The sequence below is a fragment of the Papio anubis genome, chromosome 8 (genome assembly GCF_008728515.1).
Source record: "Papio anubis isolate 15944 chromosome 8, Panubis1.0, whole genome shotgun sequence".
NCBI lineage: Eukaryota > Metazoa > Chordata > Mammalia > Primates > Cercopithecidae > Papio > Papio anubis.
Window position 1 is genome coordinate 91,680,003 of NC_044983.1, and position 18,627 is coordinate 91,698,629.

General features: G+C 42.6%; 1 protein-coding gene across 2 annotated transcripts in view; it reads left to right on the forward strand.

Moving 5' to 3' along the window:
• The window catches only part of PTDSS1 (phosphatidylserine synthase 1), a 71,554-nt gene that overhangs the window by 25,558 nt on the left and 27,369 nt on the right, over nt 1-18,627 (forward strand). For both annotated transcript variants that reach the window (XM_003902996.5, XM_021942520.2), the window contains exons 5-7: nt 7,718-7,876; nt 12,274-12,425; nt 16,656-16,797. In XM_003902996.5, coding sequence (XP_003903045.2) covers nt 7,718-7,876; nt 12,274-12,425; nt 16,656-16,797 — 453 coding nt within the window. The remainder of the gene's footprint in view (nt 1-7,717; nt 7,877-12,273; nt 12,426-16,655; nt 16,798-18,627) is intronic.

The following is an 18,627-nucleotide window of genomic DNA, read 5'->3' on the forward strand; positions in this document are numbered from 1 at the left end:
GTAGTTGTGGGACTTTGGGCAAAGTAGTTGTTAGATTATTCCATTTTTTTATAAGTTAAAATAGTAATACTTACTTGGGGGTTATTGTGAAGTGAACAAAGTAGCATTATCTGTGAGGCCTACTGCGAGGTCTGCCATGGTGCTCCCAACACCCCAGGCTCTGGGTCACGGCGGCTGCCCCTGCACCCATCAGTGTCACCCTCAGCACCTGCACCCTCTGGCCCTGATGCCTTGGTCCTGCCCCACTGCTTGCCACAGAGAGGCCAGTTGTAATGATTTAGGCTATTTCATTTGTTACAATTATTTTTATTAAACCATACAAAAAAAATTTTATTCTTGGCTAAAACGACTCTATTTTGGCTTTTACTGAAGAGACTAATTATATGGGAAAAACCAACTATTTTTCTCTTCACTGACGGTGAACGCTTCTGTGACCAGATGTGTTGGTTTTTCCCACACCAACCAATTCTCCAACTTTCCTGACACCTGGAGTTAGCATCAGATCCCACTAGTTAAGGGCCCAGTTCCATAAGACTGCCCACATTTCAGATGCCACTCGCAAGTCCAGGCTGTCATCTGTGCTTCTGACCAATCAGCTACAAATCAGGGGTTCCCACAACATCCTCCTTGTGAGTGATCATTTGCTATGATGGCTCACAGAACTCAGGGAAATATTTAAGTTTGCCAGCTTATTGTAAAGGACATGATACAGGATACAGGTGAACGGCCAGATGGAGAGGTACCTAGGGCGAGGTCCAGCAGAGTCCTGAGGACAGAAGCTTCTGTCTCTGTGGTGCTGGGGTACACCACCCTCCCAGCGTGTGGATGTGTTCACTAACCTGGAAACTCTGAACCCGAGAGTTCAGAGATTTTTACGGAGACTATCACATAGGGTTGAACTTTTTTTTTTTTTTTTTTTTTTGACACAGAGTCTCACTCTGTTGCCTAGGCTGGAGTGCAGTGGCACAATCTCGGCTCACTGCAGCCTCTGTCTCCGAGGTTCAAGCAATTTTCCTGGCTCAGCCTCCCGAATAGCTAGGATTATAGGCACTTGCCACTACACCCAGCTAACTTTTGTGTTTGTAGTAGAGATGGTGGTCTCACCATGTTGACCAGGCTGGTCTCGAACTCCTGACCCCAAATGATCTGCCTGCCTCGGCCTCCCAGAATGCAGGGATTACAGGCATAAGCCACCACGCTTGGCCTTTTTTTTTTTTTTTTTTTTGAGATGGCGCCTCACTCTGTCGTCCAGGCTGGAGCACAGTGGCATGATCTCAGCTCACTGCAATCTTGGCCTCCCAGGTTCAAAGGATTCTCCTGCCTCAGCCTCCTGAGGAACTGGGATTACAGGCATGTGCCACCACACTTGGCTAATTTTGTATTTTTAGTAGAGACAGGGTTTTAACATGTTGACCAGGCTGGTGTCGAACTCCTGACCTTGAGTGATCCACCCATCTCAGCCTCCCAAAGTGCTGAAATTACAGACGTGAGCCACCACACCTGGCCCATGATCAATTTTTATTTTTTTATTTTATTTTTTAATTTTTTAAAGACAGAGTCTCACTCTGTCCCCCAGGCTGGAGTGTAGTGGCACAATCTCGGCTCACTGTAACCTCCACCTCCCTGGTTCAAGCAATTCTCCTGCCTCAGGCTCCCAAATAGCTGGGACTACAGGCGCCCGCCACTATGCCCAGCTAATTTTTGTATTTTTAGCAGAGACTGGGTTTCACCATGTTGGCCAGGCTGGTCTCAAACTCCTGACCTCAGGTAATTTGCCCTCCCAAAGTGCTGGGATTACAGGCGTAAGCCACTGCGCTCAGCCCGCCATGATCAATTTTTAACTCAATCTCCAGTCTTGCTCTCCTTCCCAGAAGATGGAAGGTGGGACTGAAAGTTCTAGGCTTCTAATCATGGTTTGGTCTTTCTGATAACCAGCCCCCACCCAGGAAGTTACCAAGTCACCTCATTAGAACAAAAGATGCTCCTATCACCCAGGAAACTCCAAGGGATTAGGAACTCTGTCAGTAACTGGGGTCAAATAACAGATATTAGAACAAAAGATGCACCTGGCACCCCTATTGGTCAGGAAAATTGCAAGGGTTTCAGGAGCTCTGGGCCAGGAACTGGAGACAAGGACCAAATTATTTATTTATTATGAATCACAGTATCACACTATTTTATATAATAATATGTTCATTTCCAATGTTTTTTAATCCCAACATTTGGTATAGGTTAATTCTTTTCTGAAAAGGAGAACAGGAATTTGGGCCATAGATGGGCTTCCTTTGACAAACAAGAAGTAATACAAAGGGACTTAATAAAAGGTTCAAGAAATAATCATTCCCCCATAGTGACACTGGTGAAATCCTTCTTAGAGTGGTATTTAAATATTGTTATCTGTAAATTTTTTAAGGGATATGCTTAAAGCTAAAATAAGAATGCCAGAAATTATTTATCAGTCTCAGGGGAGAAAGTCTGTTTTGGAATATTTTTACTCTAAGGGAGAGAATGGCAGAGGTTGACTAAGATCTTAGCCTATCATGATGATGATAATGCAGATGACGGTTATGAGGATAATGGCAGTTATTTATTATGAATTGTCTATTTGTCAGACACTGTGCAGGGCACTTTATATTCTACGTAAGCCTCATGCATGCATGCTAGATGTTCATATCACCATTTTATAGAGGAGGAGATGGAAGCTTAAAATTCAATATCTCACTGAAAACACAAGCCGATGGATCTCTCTGGCGTCAAAACCTGTACTTTCCATTTGGAGTGTGCTTCCAGTATATAGTCATAAAAATAAGTGCTTTGATGCTCACAGGAGCCTTAGGAAATAGAAATTGGGAGAAAGATCCCAAATGTAATATTTTCCTAAACATCTTTCTTGCATTTTTGAGCAAAAGTGGTCACATTGCAAAGTAAACTGACTTGCAGGTGGATGTGCTTGTGTGCCTCTGTTGATCCAGTTCTCACAGCCAGTAGGAGGAGATTGAATCGAATAATAATGCTCTTGACACCTGGCTTTCTTAGGAATTTGATCTCACAGAGACATCCAGATGTCACAGTTACAGCCCCCAAGTAGCTGAACCTGGCTTTTAAACTCTAGTTTTCAAGTATTGGCTAAATCTTTCTTGCCAAAGTAAAGCACGAGGCTGTGTTCAGCTTGTAGAGTTCTAACTGGTGCTAAAACAGCCTCATCTTCTTCATCTCTAATCCCATCCCTTTATACTTCTTTAAAGTTGTCTTTTGCAATTCTAAGGACCTATTCATTAGTGGTTCCTTTATGCAAGACAGGTCTATAATTCCTGGCTTCCGAGAGTCCCTACTCTCTCCACTCCTTCATGCTGCTACCCATTCCTAATCTTGATAGACCATGGTCCATGCCTGGTATCATACATTGAGACTCAGACTTCATTTTCTCTTAGAATCAATATTATAAATTAATATTATAGAATATTATATAATATAAATACAAATATTCGTAAAATATTATAAATATAAATATTTATAAACTATTATAAATCTCTTAGAATTAATATTATAATATTATAAATATTATAAATTGGATCACTGAAATCCCATTAGAGGCAGTTTGTTTGTGTAATTGAAAAGTTGCTGCATTTTAAAATATTGATTGTATTCAAAAATATGTCTTTAAATTTCAGACAAGTTTGTAGACTGGGTTGTCTTGAAGCAGCAGTCTTTGGCGAATTAATGCTGACCCCGCTTTTCTTCTTCATAAGACACCGTCCCATGCTGGAGGGAGTTGGGGAGAGGGTGGGCATGTTCCCTGTCCTCTTGGAGCTTGGAGTCCACAAGAAGGCAAATTAAACCAATAATTGTTGGCTGTTGAACCCTAAGACAATTTCAACAGCTTTTTAGAATTTTATTATGAAAAATTTTAAACCTGTGCAAGAGTAGAGAGAATCTATAACCTCATGTACCCATCACCCAGTGTCAGTATTATTGACACAGGCCCAAACTTATTTTACCTTTTCATTCCACATCCTGGATTATTTTGAAACAGTTCTCAGAAATTAAACCTAAAATAGATGGGCTTTTCTTTTTTTTTTTAGCATAACCACTGAACAGTGAACAGTACACAGTGAGTGTTCACATTTCTGTAGTTGCTTCGTAAATGTTCTGTACAGTTGATTTATTCAAAATAGGATCCAGACAAGGTTTACACATTGCAGTTGATGTGTCTTTTAAATCTGTTTTCATCTGTAATTCCCCCTCATCATTTCCTGAAAGTTTATTTGTCAAAGAAACCACATTGCTTTACTCTATAGGGTTTTTCACATCTGGATTTTGCAGCTGCATTTGCAATATCATCATTTAACATGTTCTTTTTGTCCCCCTGTATGTTCTATAAAGTAGAACTCAGGTGTAGGGGCTGGATGAGATTCTAGATTCCAGATCAGTTTTTACAGTGGGACTGCTTCATAGCTGGTGCTACGTATCACACTAGGAGGCACACAGTGTCTGGTGGTCTCTCTTTTTGTAATGTGAAGGTTGGTCATGGCTTTGCGAGGTCAACATCAATTTTAAGATGCACCATCAATTATAGGTATGAAACCTTGGGCTGGGCATGGTGGCTCATGCCTGTAATCACAGCACTTTGGGAGGCCCAGGTGGGCGGATCACAAGGTCAGGAGTTTGAGACCAGCCTGGTGTTTGAGACCAGCCTGGTGTTTGAGACCATGTTTGAGACCAACATGGTGAAATCCTGTCTCTACTAAAAATACAAAAATTAGCCAGGTGTGGTGGCATGCGCCTGTAATCCCAGCTACTCGGGAGGCTGAGACAGGGGAATCATTTGAACCCGGAAGGCGGAGTTTGCAGTGAGCTGAGATTGCGCCACTGCACTACAGCCTAGGCAACAGGGTGAGACTCTGTCTCAAAAAAAAAAGAAAAAAGAAAAAGAAACCTTACATTGAAAGTGCTACACATTGTAATATATTGAAATAGTTACCCTAATTCTCTAAACAATACAGTGTGAAAAAGGCATGTCATAGATTCAAGGAAGCACAATCGTTACAAAGGGGACAGCCTGTGCAGAGGCCCTGATTGGGGGTGTGGGGAGCTGGGACCAGTCTGGTACAGAAGGAGTGTAGGGATCACAAGGCAGAGGGCCCTGCCTGAGGCTAAGGAGGCGGCCAGGGCTGAGCCAGCTGGGATGAGGAGTTTGGGTTATTCTAAATGTACGAAAAGGCCATGGAAGGTTTAGAAGCAGAGGAGCTACATGACCTGTGTTGATGTTTTAGGAGGTCAATCAATAATACCTCCATTTCTAGTGGAGTTTGGAAACAGAAACAAGAGTTCAAAATCTCAGCTGATTTCTTCCTGTAAGAGCTCAGTGGAGCAGATGGCTTTAGACCTGGGCTGAATTAAGCAAGCCTGGCTTCCCCTCGCCCATTAGACAACCACAAGCTTCTTCTACAAAGCAGGGCCTGACCCATAAAAGTTGCTGCATGGCTGGGGGAGCTGATGAGAACCTGTGCTGTCTGTAGGCAGGTAATTTCCAAAGAGGACCCAAAAGAGGTTGGATCTCTTTCTTCTTCCAAAGTCAGCAACTGCCCCAGAGAGGAGTGAACAGATAGTTGGGCTGGAGACCCGGTGTGTGCAGTAGTGGAGATCCTTCTGCACTGGGACGGGCATGCTACCCAACCCCTTTCTCCCCGCCCTCCTGCCCCAGACACCCTTACACACATGCATGCACATTCCATGATCTGATGATGATTTTCAAGATCTCTCTGTAGTCTGAAGCTGGATGTGAATGCCCAGGTGCTTATTATAGCATCATCTATACTTTGTTATATGCCTGACACATTCCACAGTTTTCGAAAGCTGTTATTACGGAAGTCTAAGCAAGAAATAATAGTGGCAGCGAAATGGATAAAAGAACAACCTGGGGAGGTAAAATGAATAGGACTTGGTATTTGGTTAGGTGTCCAGCAAGCGAGGCAGAGGGTAGGGTTGCCAAGATCAGCCTAGGAGCAGTTAGGAGGTCAGCAGAATCTGTCTTTACCCATATTTTGCTCACAGACATTGTCCACTTGACCCCCTTTCCAGGCTTCAGCTCTCCGCTGTCTTCGGTTAAAGCCTGTTCCTCCTGGTTCCCAGGGTTCTGCCTGCACGCAGCTCTCTGGCTGCTTTAAACGGCAGTGCCCTGTGGCCCTTCCGGGACCAGGACCTCGAGTCTTACGAAGGGGATAACTGGCAAATCTGTTCATTACTAACTATACTGCAAATAGATGGATTGGTCTTTATGATTTTTAAAGTGCCTTCCCACATGTCAAAGCGTAGAAATACTTAATAGAGTATAAAGGCCTCCAGAGTTATCTGCAAGCTGTGATTACTTTAAGAGTTGCCTTCTAAAAACAGATCTTATCCCTTCCTTATCTAACTCTACACAGTGTATTCCAGAGTAAAGAAGAGGGTGGGGTGGTTGAGACATTTGAGTTGATGGGACGTGGCCATGCTCCTTAACCTAATATATAACCTGCTTCAGCCTAAGGGCATTTCCCTCTGTCAGCCTGCGATTCTCTGTGACAAGAACGTGCTGTTCCAGAGTCCTGGAAGAGACTTTTCATCTTATTGCAGGGCAGTTTGTTTTTTTTTAAGCCTTATCTTGACTCATCCGTATTGAATTTTATCCTCCTTTCTCCAGATTTCCCATTTACATAGCATAATCTCACATCATACTAGTTCTCAAAAAATAGAATTCTTAAAAATGTTTGTTCAGCTTTGCAAGTTGAAACGCATTTTATCTGAGAAGGAAATCTGATGTGTGGTGGGTTTCAGAAGAGACAGGGAAGCTCTTTTGCTCTCAGGAAGTATTTCTGGAATTTAAAACTATTATAGTTTATAGGAATTTTTTTCAGCTGGCTGATAATAGGGGGTGAATATTTGCCAACTCTTACTACTGCCTATCAAATTAATTTTGGGAAGAAAGGATGTGAAATGTAGAGATTCCCGATAAATGTTATATTATTATATTGTCATGCAGTCATATGATAAGATATTAAATTACTTAGAAATATGTATAATCAAAAACAAAGATACTAGAAATGGAACCAAAATTCTTAAAAGCTTTGTAATTTTTAAAATTTAAATTATGTAGTATCTGATATATTTTGGGGGAGGGGAGTTCTCTGTTCTTTTAATTACTGAAGTTGGGTGCTTTTCTTCTTTTTTCTAGCATAACTATTTAAGGCTTTACATTTTCCTCTAAAGTTCAATTTTTACATGGTATATTTTCATTATCATTATGACACATTAAAAAAATTATATTATGATTTCTTCTTTAATCCATGATATTTAGAAATGTGTGTTTAAATTTCCAAATCTATTGGGAATCTTGTATTTGTGCTTTAGTTACTGGCTTTAATATTGTTGCCCTGTGGTCAGATGACATGATCTATGTCATACCACCTCTTTAGGATATGTTGAGCCTTTGTAAAATTATTTTGCTTCTCATTTTAATGCAGCTTTTGCAATTCACAGCAAAGCAGTTTTGATTTATAAACTCAAATACTTGTCCATTTTCCCTCAAGACCCTTAAGTTATTAAAACTTTCTCTTTTTTTTACTGAGCAGGACTTATTAGTTGTCAAGGTCATATCTGTTCTTTTCATTTACCGGCGGAATCCTGGAAGCAAGTTGATTTCTAGAGTTTCACTAATTATTCACTTTTTTATTTTAAATAGGAGTATGCTGTGAACTGCCATGTGATCACCTGGGAGAGGATTATCAGCCACTTTGATATATTTGCATTTGGACATTTCTGGGGCTGGGCCATGAAGGCCTTGCTGATCCGTAGTTACGGTCTCTGCTGGACAATCAGTATTACCTGGGAGCTGACTGAGGTAAGAAGGAGGGCATTGGGGGTTCCCCAGACTGTGCCGTGTGTGTAGGTTATATATAGGAAAAAGTATGTCCGTTAACAGTCGGTTAATCCATTCTCCAGCCCCTGTGGTACAAAATGTATTTAAACCATCCCATAACAATATTTTATACTTCTGTTTAAAAAACAAGCAAATATTAAAAAAAACCTCCTTGTTAACTTAATAAAGTGTACCTTGGTCCTGCAAGTGTTAAAGAGAAACAAATGAAATAAAGCTAAAGAATGAAGTTAAAATTCCAAGTAAGACAAATAAATGGGAATGAGGAGATCTGCTTAGAATTCAATAGATCAGTTGACCTACTAACTAGCTTCCAGTTTGAGATAATAGAATTGTGTGTTCAAGTACTATAAGAGCATCCAGGGTATTTGGTAGCTGCAAAATGGATTCTAAATGTTAGCTCTAATATGTCAGTAATCAAAAGTTTGTTGCATTTCCTTAATAAAAGAATTATAGTCTTGAAAAACTATTAGCAAAATGAAATTTTGGGAACTACCTCTTTATTGTTCTATTATTCTTAATCATTCCCAGTGAACAGCATTTGGCCACATGCACAGTATACTTCTCCATGCTCATCATTGTCCTGACCCTAACTTAGAGACGTGTGCCAGCTAGATGTGGCTTCCGTTAATGTGCCTCTCACTGTTCTGGAGGCCAGAAGTCCAAGATCAAGGCATTGGCAGGACTGGTTCCCCCTGGGGCCTTTTGGAGCATTTGTTCCAGGCTCCTCCTCTATCTTTGTGGTTTGCTGGCAGTCGTGGTCCCTGGGCTTGTTGATGCATGGCCCCTTCGTGGTCACGTGGCGTTCTCCCTGTGCATGTCTGAGGCTTCATGGTGTTCTTTTTTTTTTTTTCTTTTTTGAGATGGAGTCTCGCTCTGTCGCCCAGGCTGGAGTGCGGTGGCGCGATCTCATCTCACTGCAACCTCCGCCTCCCGGAGGGTTCAAGTGACCCCTGCCTCAGCCTCCCAAGTAGCTGGGACTACAGGCGTGCGCCACCACACCCAGCTAATTTTTTGTATTTTTAGTAGAGATGGGGTTTCACCATGTTAGCCAGGATGGTCTTAATCTCCTGTCCTCATGATCTGCCTGCCTCAGCCTCCCAAAGTGCTGGGATTACAGGCGTGAGCCACCGTGTCCAGTCCCATGTGTTTTTCATAAGGACACACGAGCATTCCCTTTTATAAGTATACAGGTCATATTGGATTAGCAGCTCACTGTACTCCCTATACCTCTCCAATGACTCTATCTCCAAATAAGCTCAAATTCTGAGGTATTGGAGGTTAGGGCTTCAACACTGGAACTTTGAGAGGACACAACTCAACCGATCCATAATAGTGCCCAACACTTTACATATGCCTTCTAAGTCCTCACAACAAACCAGGAAAGGCGGTGTATACAGATTCCCACTGTACAGATGGGGGCGCTAGAGCGCACTGCCTTGCTTCCTTAGGTGAGCCAGGATTGGATTCCAGATGTGAAGCCCACATTCCTGCCCTTACACCACATTCCGCCTCTGAATTCCAAGCGTCTTTGGAACCCGGCTGCTGCATGGGCTTGTGTCAGGCACTTGGCCCTTGTCGGCCTCACTTGCTTCCTGCTTGCACTGCAGACTCGGCATCTGCTGTACCTTCTTTCCCTACTTTCCAGTGCCTGTGGTCACCAGGCCCTATAGATTTCTATAGAGTCTTCTAAGCACCCAGTTGTCCACTGATGTCTCTTCAGACCTCTGCTCCCACTTGTCTCTAATCCACGGTCATCTCCGTCTGAGTTGCTTGTCTCTTCACTGTTTATTGCCAAATGATCCTCTTTAGACCCCACCAGACCAAGGCTCTTTCCTACTCAGAGCTCTTTAGTGTTTGTCCATTACTCTTTTTTGATACAGAGTCTTACTTTGTTACCCAGACTGGAGTGCAGTGGTGCGATCTCGGCTCACTGCAACCTCCACCTCCTGGGCTCAAGCGATTCTCTTGCCTCAACCTCCCAAGTAGCTGGGATTACAGGCGTGCGCCACCACACCCAGCTAATTTTTAATTTTTAGTAGAGATGGGGTTTCCCCATGTTGGCCAGGCTGGTCTCTTAACTCCTGACCTCAAGTGATCCGCCTCCCTCAGCCTCCCAAAGTGCTGGGATTACAGGTGTGAGCCACCGTGCCAGGCCTCCATTACTCTTAAAATAGAATCCAAACTTCCAACCCTGCCTACGAGGCTCCAGGTTCACCGGCCCCTGCCTGCAGCCTCAGCCTCATCATGCCTCATTTTTGCCCTTGGTGCTGCAGCCGCCTCTGCTGTCTTCCCTGCCGCAGAGTCCTCCCCACTGCTCTTCCCTCTCTTCTCGCCCTTCACCTGCTAACAAGCTGTCTCCAGAGCTCAGCTCCGGAAGGCTTTCCCTGCCCCTCCAGTAACTGTGCTCCATCTTCCTACAGCTGGAAATAGAACACCTCGCCACTCTCCTTTGAAATGCTCCTCACATGTTAGATACTTGATAATTGTCTCTTCTGCTAAACCTTGTGCCTCAAGAGGGCAGGCCCATGCCTGTGTATTCCCAGACCCAAGGACTTTGCCTTCTACGCGGCAGATGCTCCACAAATCTATAGTGAATGAAGGAATGCAGCCCCCTCCTCCTTGGGCTTGGGTCTGTGGGGGGCCCATCTCACCCCCAGAACCTGGTACCTTCAAGGACAGTTTCTTAGGCTGGAGGATGTCCTCCACATCCCACTTTCTCTTGCATAGTTTTCTTTCAGCAAATATGTGTCATGGACTTCTGCTGAAGTTTCTCTCTTCTCTAAGGACAAGAGTTAAGATTCCATCTCGTGGCTTGGAACCTGGGAATACACTTCAAGGGTAGTACCAGGCCCCCAGGGTTAAGAATGCAGCCACAAGCCATCACATGCAGCAGCTACTCTGTAGCTTCTTGACAGCAGGTTCATTAAGAACAAAAAATTCCTCATATTTATAATTTGTTTATAGCTTACAAAATGCTTTCATGAATACTGTTTTATCTTTGTGGTATTTATTATATTGCTTCAAAGGTTTATAATTACAGGCTTGTCTCTTTCCAGAGAACTCTCAGGCATTGTCTTAATAATTTCACCTCCTTACATTGGACCTTCACACAGCAGGGCATGCTGTTCTGAACACAGCAGATACGTCCTTTGTTTTGGACAAATTGATTTCCAGAGGACTTCTGTTCCACCCTTGATCTTACTGTTTCCCTTTCCTGGAATGCCCACATCTTCATCTCCATCTCATGAAATCAGTCATTCTTGTCCTTAATGTTCCCCCTCCAATATATCTTTCTTGCAGAAGCTCTCTCCAGGAAAGTTCCAGAGGCCAAAGGAACCTTCAGCCTCAGTCAGAAAGCATGTTTTTTCCACCATACTCCATTTATGTCACCATTGTAACACTTTCCTCAGTCTATCATATCTTGTGGTTCTGTTTATCTGGATAAACATCTGATCCTAGCACTTTGGGAGGCCGAGGCAGGCGGATCATGAGGTCAGGAGTTTGAGACCAGCCTGGGCAACATAGTGAAACTCTGGCTCAACTAAAAATACAAAAATTAGTGGGCGTGGTGGTGTGTGCCTATAATCCCAGCTACTTGGGAGGCTGAGGCAGGAGAATTGCTTGAACCCGGTAGGCAGAGGTTGCAGTGAGCTGAGATCGCACCACTGCACTCCAGCCTGGGCAACAGAGCAAGACTCTGTCTCAGAAAAAAAACCCAAAAATACAACATCTGACTCCTCCCCTTGAAATCAAGACCCTTGACTTCCTTTTCTCTCACCACCTTGCACATCAATGGGCACTTAATAAAAGATTGTCATTATTGTGAATCACTTGGTGTGAGATTTCCTATTAAACTGTCATGCTTCCTACATCGTGTCATCAAGAGCTAACTGTTCTTTTACAACTTACTCAGTGTTTTACCTAAATATCTAGGGGATATTTTTGAAATGCACAACTTGAATTCTCAAGCTGCTAATTTTGAGAATTATGACAATGCTTTGTTGTCAGGGTTGGAAACTTTTCTCCTTTTCCCCTCCCAGATTCTTGTCACGTTGTCGTTAGCCAAGGTAATTAAGTGGTAGTATTTTTCAGGAGAGACCATCCTTTCTTTAAAGCCCTGTGTCAAAAAGAGAAGAACTGTTTGGATATGTGCTGTTTGTTTGCAAGACATCTGCAATATAAAAAATAAGAAACAGATTGCAGAACCTGTTACTGTTGGTTATTTTCTATACATTAGGAAAAAATGAAATGTCAATGACTTCTTCTGAAATAATGTATTATTAAAAAGGAAATGTATCTATCTGCATGGTAACCCAGTTTTGTTTATTATTTCAACTATGGGTTCTTGTGTTTCTCAGCTCTTCTTCATGCATCTCCTCCCCAATTTTGCCGAGTGCTGGTGGGATCAAGTGATTCTGGACATCCTGTTGTGCAATGGCGGTGGTATTTGGCTGGGCATGGTCGTTTGCCGGTTTTTAGAGATGAGGACTTACCACTGGGCAAGCTTCAAGTGAGTTGCCTTCTTTTTGGATATTAGTCACAGGTTTTCATGACATATATTTAATTGTTTTGGTAGGAATCCATTTTAGTATGGTCTTTGATGATAAGGAATAAATTCCATGTTAATAACTGAAACTCATAAATGATTATAAACCTGATTTCAAGCATTTGTTCAGAAAATGCTCAAACATTTATGATTTTCTCTTTCTCACCCTATGTATTCAGGCGGTCCTAACACCATCCTCTTAATTCAAAAGATTTCTCAAATCTACCCCCTCTTTTATCCTAACTGCCTCAGCCGTCATTCAGACTCCTATCCCTGGATCAATTCATCTGTTTCCAGGTTAAGTCCTCAAGTCCTTCCCACAACTTTGCTTGAGTGATCTTTTTGAAAACATCAGATTAATCATGTCATTCCCCTGTGATGGCTTCTCATGGTCTTTGGTTATGGTCATACATCCATTGCCCCAGTAGGGAGATCCTTTCTGTATACCCTCCTAGGCACCCGAGGGTCTGTTTGTGCACATGCTTCCCTCTCTTCACCTGAGACTTGGCCTGTGTACCCATAGGCCAGCCTGATCATCCTTTTCTTCGCTGACTCAGCTCACTTGCCACCCAGGAAGTTCTCTGACTAGTTTTAAGTTGCATGCCCCACTGTGCTTCCAGTGGAAGACAGTCACACTGCCGGCATTGCTTTATCCTGCTTTGTTAAACTTGCTTCTCAGTTTGCAGCAGGAATCATGCCATTGATAAGGAAGAATAATGATAGTGATAATGAAAGGTGTGGTTGCTTCAGTTGTGTTTAAAACTGTGTTTACTTTATATAACAAAATAGCATTTTCCCCCATCATTAAATATTCTTCTAAAACATGATTTTAAAGGGCTTCTTTGTACTTCAACATACAGATAAACCATGTAGTATTTAACCAGTTCCATTTTATGGGCCTTTAGTTGTTTCAAAGTTTTGCTTTTATAAAGAAGACTGGAGTGATCATTCTTGGACATATATCTTAGTGTGCATCGTCTTGTTTTTTTTTGGTAAACAAATTCTTAGAAATAGAGTGTACCAATTTATAATCCCACCTGTAATATATATGTGTATCCATTTCACTATTGCCTTGAACTGCATTTTTAAACCTTTGTCAAATTTATCGCACATAAAATTGTGATACTGGATTTCTATCAATTTCTATTGGATTTACCCTCTTTTATTTGTGCTTTCTATAGATTAAGCTTATTAAGACTTTGCCATAAATGTGACTTTATTTTCCATTTTGTCATCCTGTTTTTTTTGTTTGTTTTTTTGAGATGGAGTCTCGCTCTGTCGCCCAGGCTAGAGTGCAGTGGTGTAATCTCAGCTCACTGCAGCCTCTGCCTCCCGGGTTCAAGCAATTCTCCTGCCTCAGCCTCCCAAGTAGCTGGGACTTCAGGCGCATGCCACCACGCCTGGCTAATTTTTGTTTTTAGTAGAGATGGGGTTTTAGTAGAGATGGGGTTTCACCATGTTGGCCAGACTGGTCTCAAACTCCTGGCCTCAGGTTATCACTCGCCTCGGCATCTCAGAGTGTTGGGATTATAGGCATGAGCCACCGTGCCCAGCCTGTCATCCCCTTTTAAACTAGTTTGTGGTGGATTTTTTATTTAAACATCAAAAATACTGTTAATCTTTTTGTTTAGGTAAATTTTAACTAGTATTTTCTTGTAGTTTCTAGTTTTGTTTGTTTGTTTTTTGAGACAGAGTTTCACTCTTGTTGCCCAGGTTGGAGTGCAATGGCACGATCTCGGCTCACTGCACCCTCTGCCTTCCAGGTTCAAGCGATTCTCCTGCCTCAGCCTCCCGAGTAGCTGGGATTAGCCACCACGTCTGGCCAATTTTTTTTTTTTTTTTTTTTTTTTTTTTTTGTATTTTAGTAGAGACGGGGTTTCTCTGTGTTGGTCAGGCTGGTCTCGAACTTCTGATCTTAGGTGATCCACCCGCCTCAGCCTCCCAAAGTGCTGGGATTACAGGCGTGAGCCATCGCGCCCAGCCTTTCTTCTAGTTCTTTAATGGTTTTTCTTGTTTTAAGTGTTTAATCTGTCTTAAATTTATTTTGGTATATGATGTGAGGAGGAGATTTCACAATGTTTTTTCCATTGGTTAACCAGTTTTCCCCATCCCTTTTATTACTAAACCTTTCTTTGGTCACTGACTTGCAAGGACACTTTTTAATATATTTAATTTTAATTCTAATTTTTATGTATTTATTTTTTTGAGACAAGAGTCTTGCTCTGTTGCCCAGGTTGGGGTGCAATGGTGCAATCTCGACTCACTGCAACCTCCACTTCCCGGGTTTAAGCAGTTATCCTGCGTCAGCCTCCCCAGTGCCTGTAATTCACAGCTAGCATTACAGGCATGCACCACCACACCCAGCTAATTTTTGTATTATTAGTAGAGACAGGGTTTCTCCATGTTGGCCTGGCTAGTCTCGACCCCAGCCTCCTAAAGTGCTGGGATTACAGGCATGAGCCATCATGCCCAGTCACTTTTTAATATATTTAAGACAGCATTTAACCTAACAAAAATAGTAGCCATGCTTCAAGTATTGCTCCAAGCAAGCTTCACAAGCAGTATCTCATTTGAGCCTTGCATCAGTCCTGGGGGTAGACACTGTTATTCTCTTCATTTTAGGAATGATGCGATACTGAGGCTTAGGTTTAGTAATTTGCCTAAGGACACATAGCTAGCAAGCAGCTGAGTCTGAATTTGCACCAGGGTGTCTGCTTTCCTTTTTGTTGTTGTTGTTGTTATTTTTGAGACAGAGTCTGTCGCACAGGCTGGAGTGCAGTGGCACAATCTCAGCTCACTGCAACCTCCGTCTCCCAGGTTCAAGCGATTCTCCTGCCTCAGCCTCCTGAATAGCTGGGACTACAGGCACCTGCCATCACACCTGGCTAATTTTTGTATTTTTAGTAGAGACAGGGTTTCACCATGTTGGCCCGGCTGGTCTCAAACTCCTGACCTCAAGTGATCTGCCAGCCTTGGCCTCCTAAAGTTCTGGGATTAGAGGCATGAGCCACCGCGCCTGGCCTCAGGATGTCTGCTTTCTTAAACACTGCTACAATATACTTCACTTCAATATACTTCCTTGTTTTCTTATGTTTATTCTTGAAATTTGACTTCAGAATCATTTTGTCAAGTTCCCAAGACATAAGGCCAACTAATAAACAACAACAAAAACTCATGTTGGTGGTTTTTTAAAGTAATATTAAATGTATAAATGAATACAGATTAAGTCGAATTAACTTCTTTGCTGTATTAAATATCCTGATTCTTGATCACGCTGCATCTCTACTTATTCCCATTTTCTTTTCAGTCTTTCTATGCACTTTGCTATTTTTACAGTATAAGTCTTTTGTAGTTCTTGTTTATTTTTGGATGGTCTCTATTTTTCGCTGCCAGTGTGCCACAGATCTTCTTGCTGTGATGTTTTCTCAGTAGAGTTTGTTGGTGGATAGGTGGGTGGATGAAGGAACAGCCCTGGTTTCCTATCACTCTCCCTGCTCCCATCCGGTAGAACAGAAGGCCTGACTGGTTGGTGCTTGTGCCTCCAAGCACTTAGCACAATGTTGGAGACATGAAAGTTCATGAAATAAATATTTGTGGAATTAAAGACTCATTACCAGTTATTAAATAGTATTTATTATACCTTGGGTTTTGGCTCTCCTGGACTAGGACAGGAAGGGCTGGAATCTACACCCACCCCTAATGCTGAGTGTGGCAGCCACTTGCTGTCTCTGAGCCTTAATGTCCACATTTGTAAATTATAGAACTGTTTAGTTCTTTCATGGGTGTATGAAACTTTTGAGTAATTTTGAGGATGAAAATGAAGAAGGGTTAAATATCACTGTTCATCAACCCAAAGTGTTTACTGCTCTGGGGAAGAAATAGGGTAAAGAAGTGATGTGGGTGATGCAAGAATACGGAGTGTGTGCAGTTTTACCTGGGAGAGAAGCGGTGGGTGAGAACAGTCTCTGCTGCCCTGTGCCTGTCATCAGTACAATTCCCCATTGAGTGTGCTTCTGTCACCTGCTTTACCTGTATAAATAGAGAGACTTTTGAGACACAATTCAAATAAAAAGCAGTCTCTTTGTCCTGAGCATTTGTTATAAAAATCATCAGCGCACAGGATTTTTTTCTTGTGGTTTGTTTTTCCCCCTGCCTTATCTCTGGATTTTCACTGGAGCCATTCTCTTCTTACAGGGACATTCATACCACCACCGGGAAGATCAAGAGAGCTGTGCTGCAGTTCACTCCTGCTAGCTGGACCTATGTTCGATGGTTTGACCCCAAATCTTCTTTTCAGAGAGTAGCCGGAGTGTACCTTTTCATGATCATCTGGCAGGTATTTTTTCCGATGCCTAGAAGTTGGGAGGAAAACAAAGACTAAAATAAAAACTTCTTAGGAATTTAGAGTTAACGTTAGTTTACATTGCTTTTCAGCGCCATACTTTACAAGATATAATATTCTGCAGCTGGCATGTAGAATAATTAAGCAAAGTGATATTATGATGCCTAAGGTCTTGCCTCATTGTGAAGACAGCTTTAAAATATGGATCTTTGAATTACAAATTAGAAACAGGTTAGATTCCATGAAATAAATTGTGTCTAGCATCCATCATCCAATGAGTTAGGCATTGGATTGCTTTTTAGAATGATCATTTTTAAGACCAAAGGAACAAATGAGAAGGCTTTTCTTACATTCCTAATTTAGTGTTTATTGGTTAAAATTGTTCCTCAGCTGTGACCACTTTGGGTAATCTGTAGGGTGCTAAATGAGTGCCAGGGAATTGGAGGCTTTTGCTGAGTCCTCCAGAGTGTTGTCCTCCGTGGAGAGAAGCTGTATTTCCAAGTGGCCCACTTCACGACGGAAGTGATTCCGACAGCCCAGGGTCTTGGCAAAAGATTATGAAGCATCTGTGTTTCTGACTGACAGCAATTTTTTCTGATGCTCCTGGCCCCAGGTTGTTTCACAACTTTTGGAGAGTAGCCAAGAGAAACCAGCTTTTGCCTGAAGAGGATCTTTCAGAATCATCAGAAATCATGTTTTGGACACATAAACACAAAATACTCCCAACATAAGGAAAACATTAGCAGATGTCACTTTTAGGACAGACAATCTTCCTTGTTCACACAGAGACAATACCCATCTCAATAAGTGGAGTTTATGCATACAGAAGTGTATGTGAATAGTTAAGTAAGTAGTCACCATGGTTTGGAGAGGTCAGTACCTTTAAAAACAGGACCGTAGATGGGTTGGGATTAAGCTTTGCCTTATCAGGCCCAATGTCATGGAAAGCAGAAGCTTTCTTTTATTAGAAGGAAGAATGATTGGATTTGTCAAGGAGGGTAGTATAGTGCTGCTAGGGTGGAACCACCTGGTGGTATGCGATGGAGCACACCTGGATCCGGGATCCAGCCAGAGAGCAGCCATGTCCCAGCCACAAGATATTTTGTGCTACTCATCATGATGAACTGCATGAAGATGCTAACCTCAGGGAAAAGGACTACTGCTCCCAGCTGAAACTTGGACCAACCCTTCACACCCACTTTTAAGGACTGCCTTTGGTAGAGGATCCGCTCTGTCCCAGGCGTGTGCTGCACAAGTCCATCGTCATCTCTCAGACGTGTCTCCAGCTTCTTCTTTTGCTTTTTTTGAGATGGAGTTTCACTCTTGTCACCCAAGTTGGAGTGCAGTGGCACATCTCGGCTCACTGCAGCCTGCAACCTCTGCCTTCTGGGTTCAAGCAATTCTCCTGTCTCAGCCTCCTGAGTAGCTGGGATTACAGGCGCCCACCACCACGCCTGGCTAATTTTTGTATCTTTAGTAGAGATGGGATGTCACCATTTTGGCCAGGCTGGTCTCAAACAACTTACCTCAGGCGATCTGCCTGCCTGGGGCTCCCAAAGTGCTGGGATTATAGGCATGAGCCACTGCGCATGGCCTCAAGCTTCTTTTGATTATTAAAGAGCTCACTTATCTACAGTGGGAATTCTCTTAGACCTGGCCTGATTTCTGTATGGCAGCATAGGTGTTCTGTGGCACAGGTTTGCTTTCATGATTTCTGTATGCTGAAAGCATTTCTCTCCTGACTATCCCAGTAGATCACATGTGTGAGCTGAGTAACAATAATACAAACGAGGAAACATGACAAATAGCTGATATCCTGTGCCC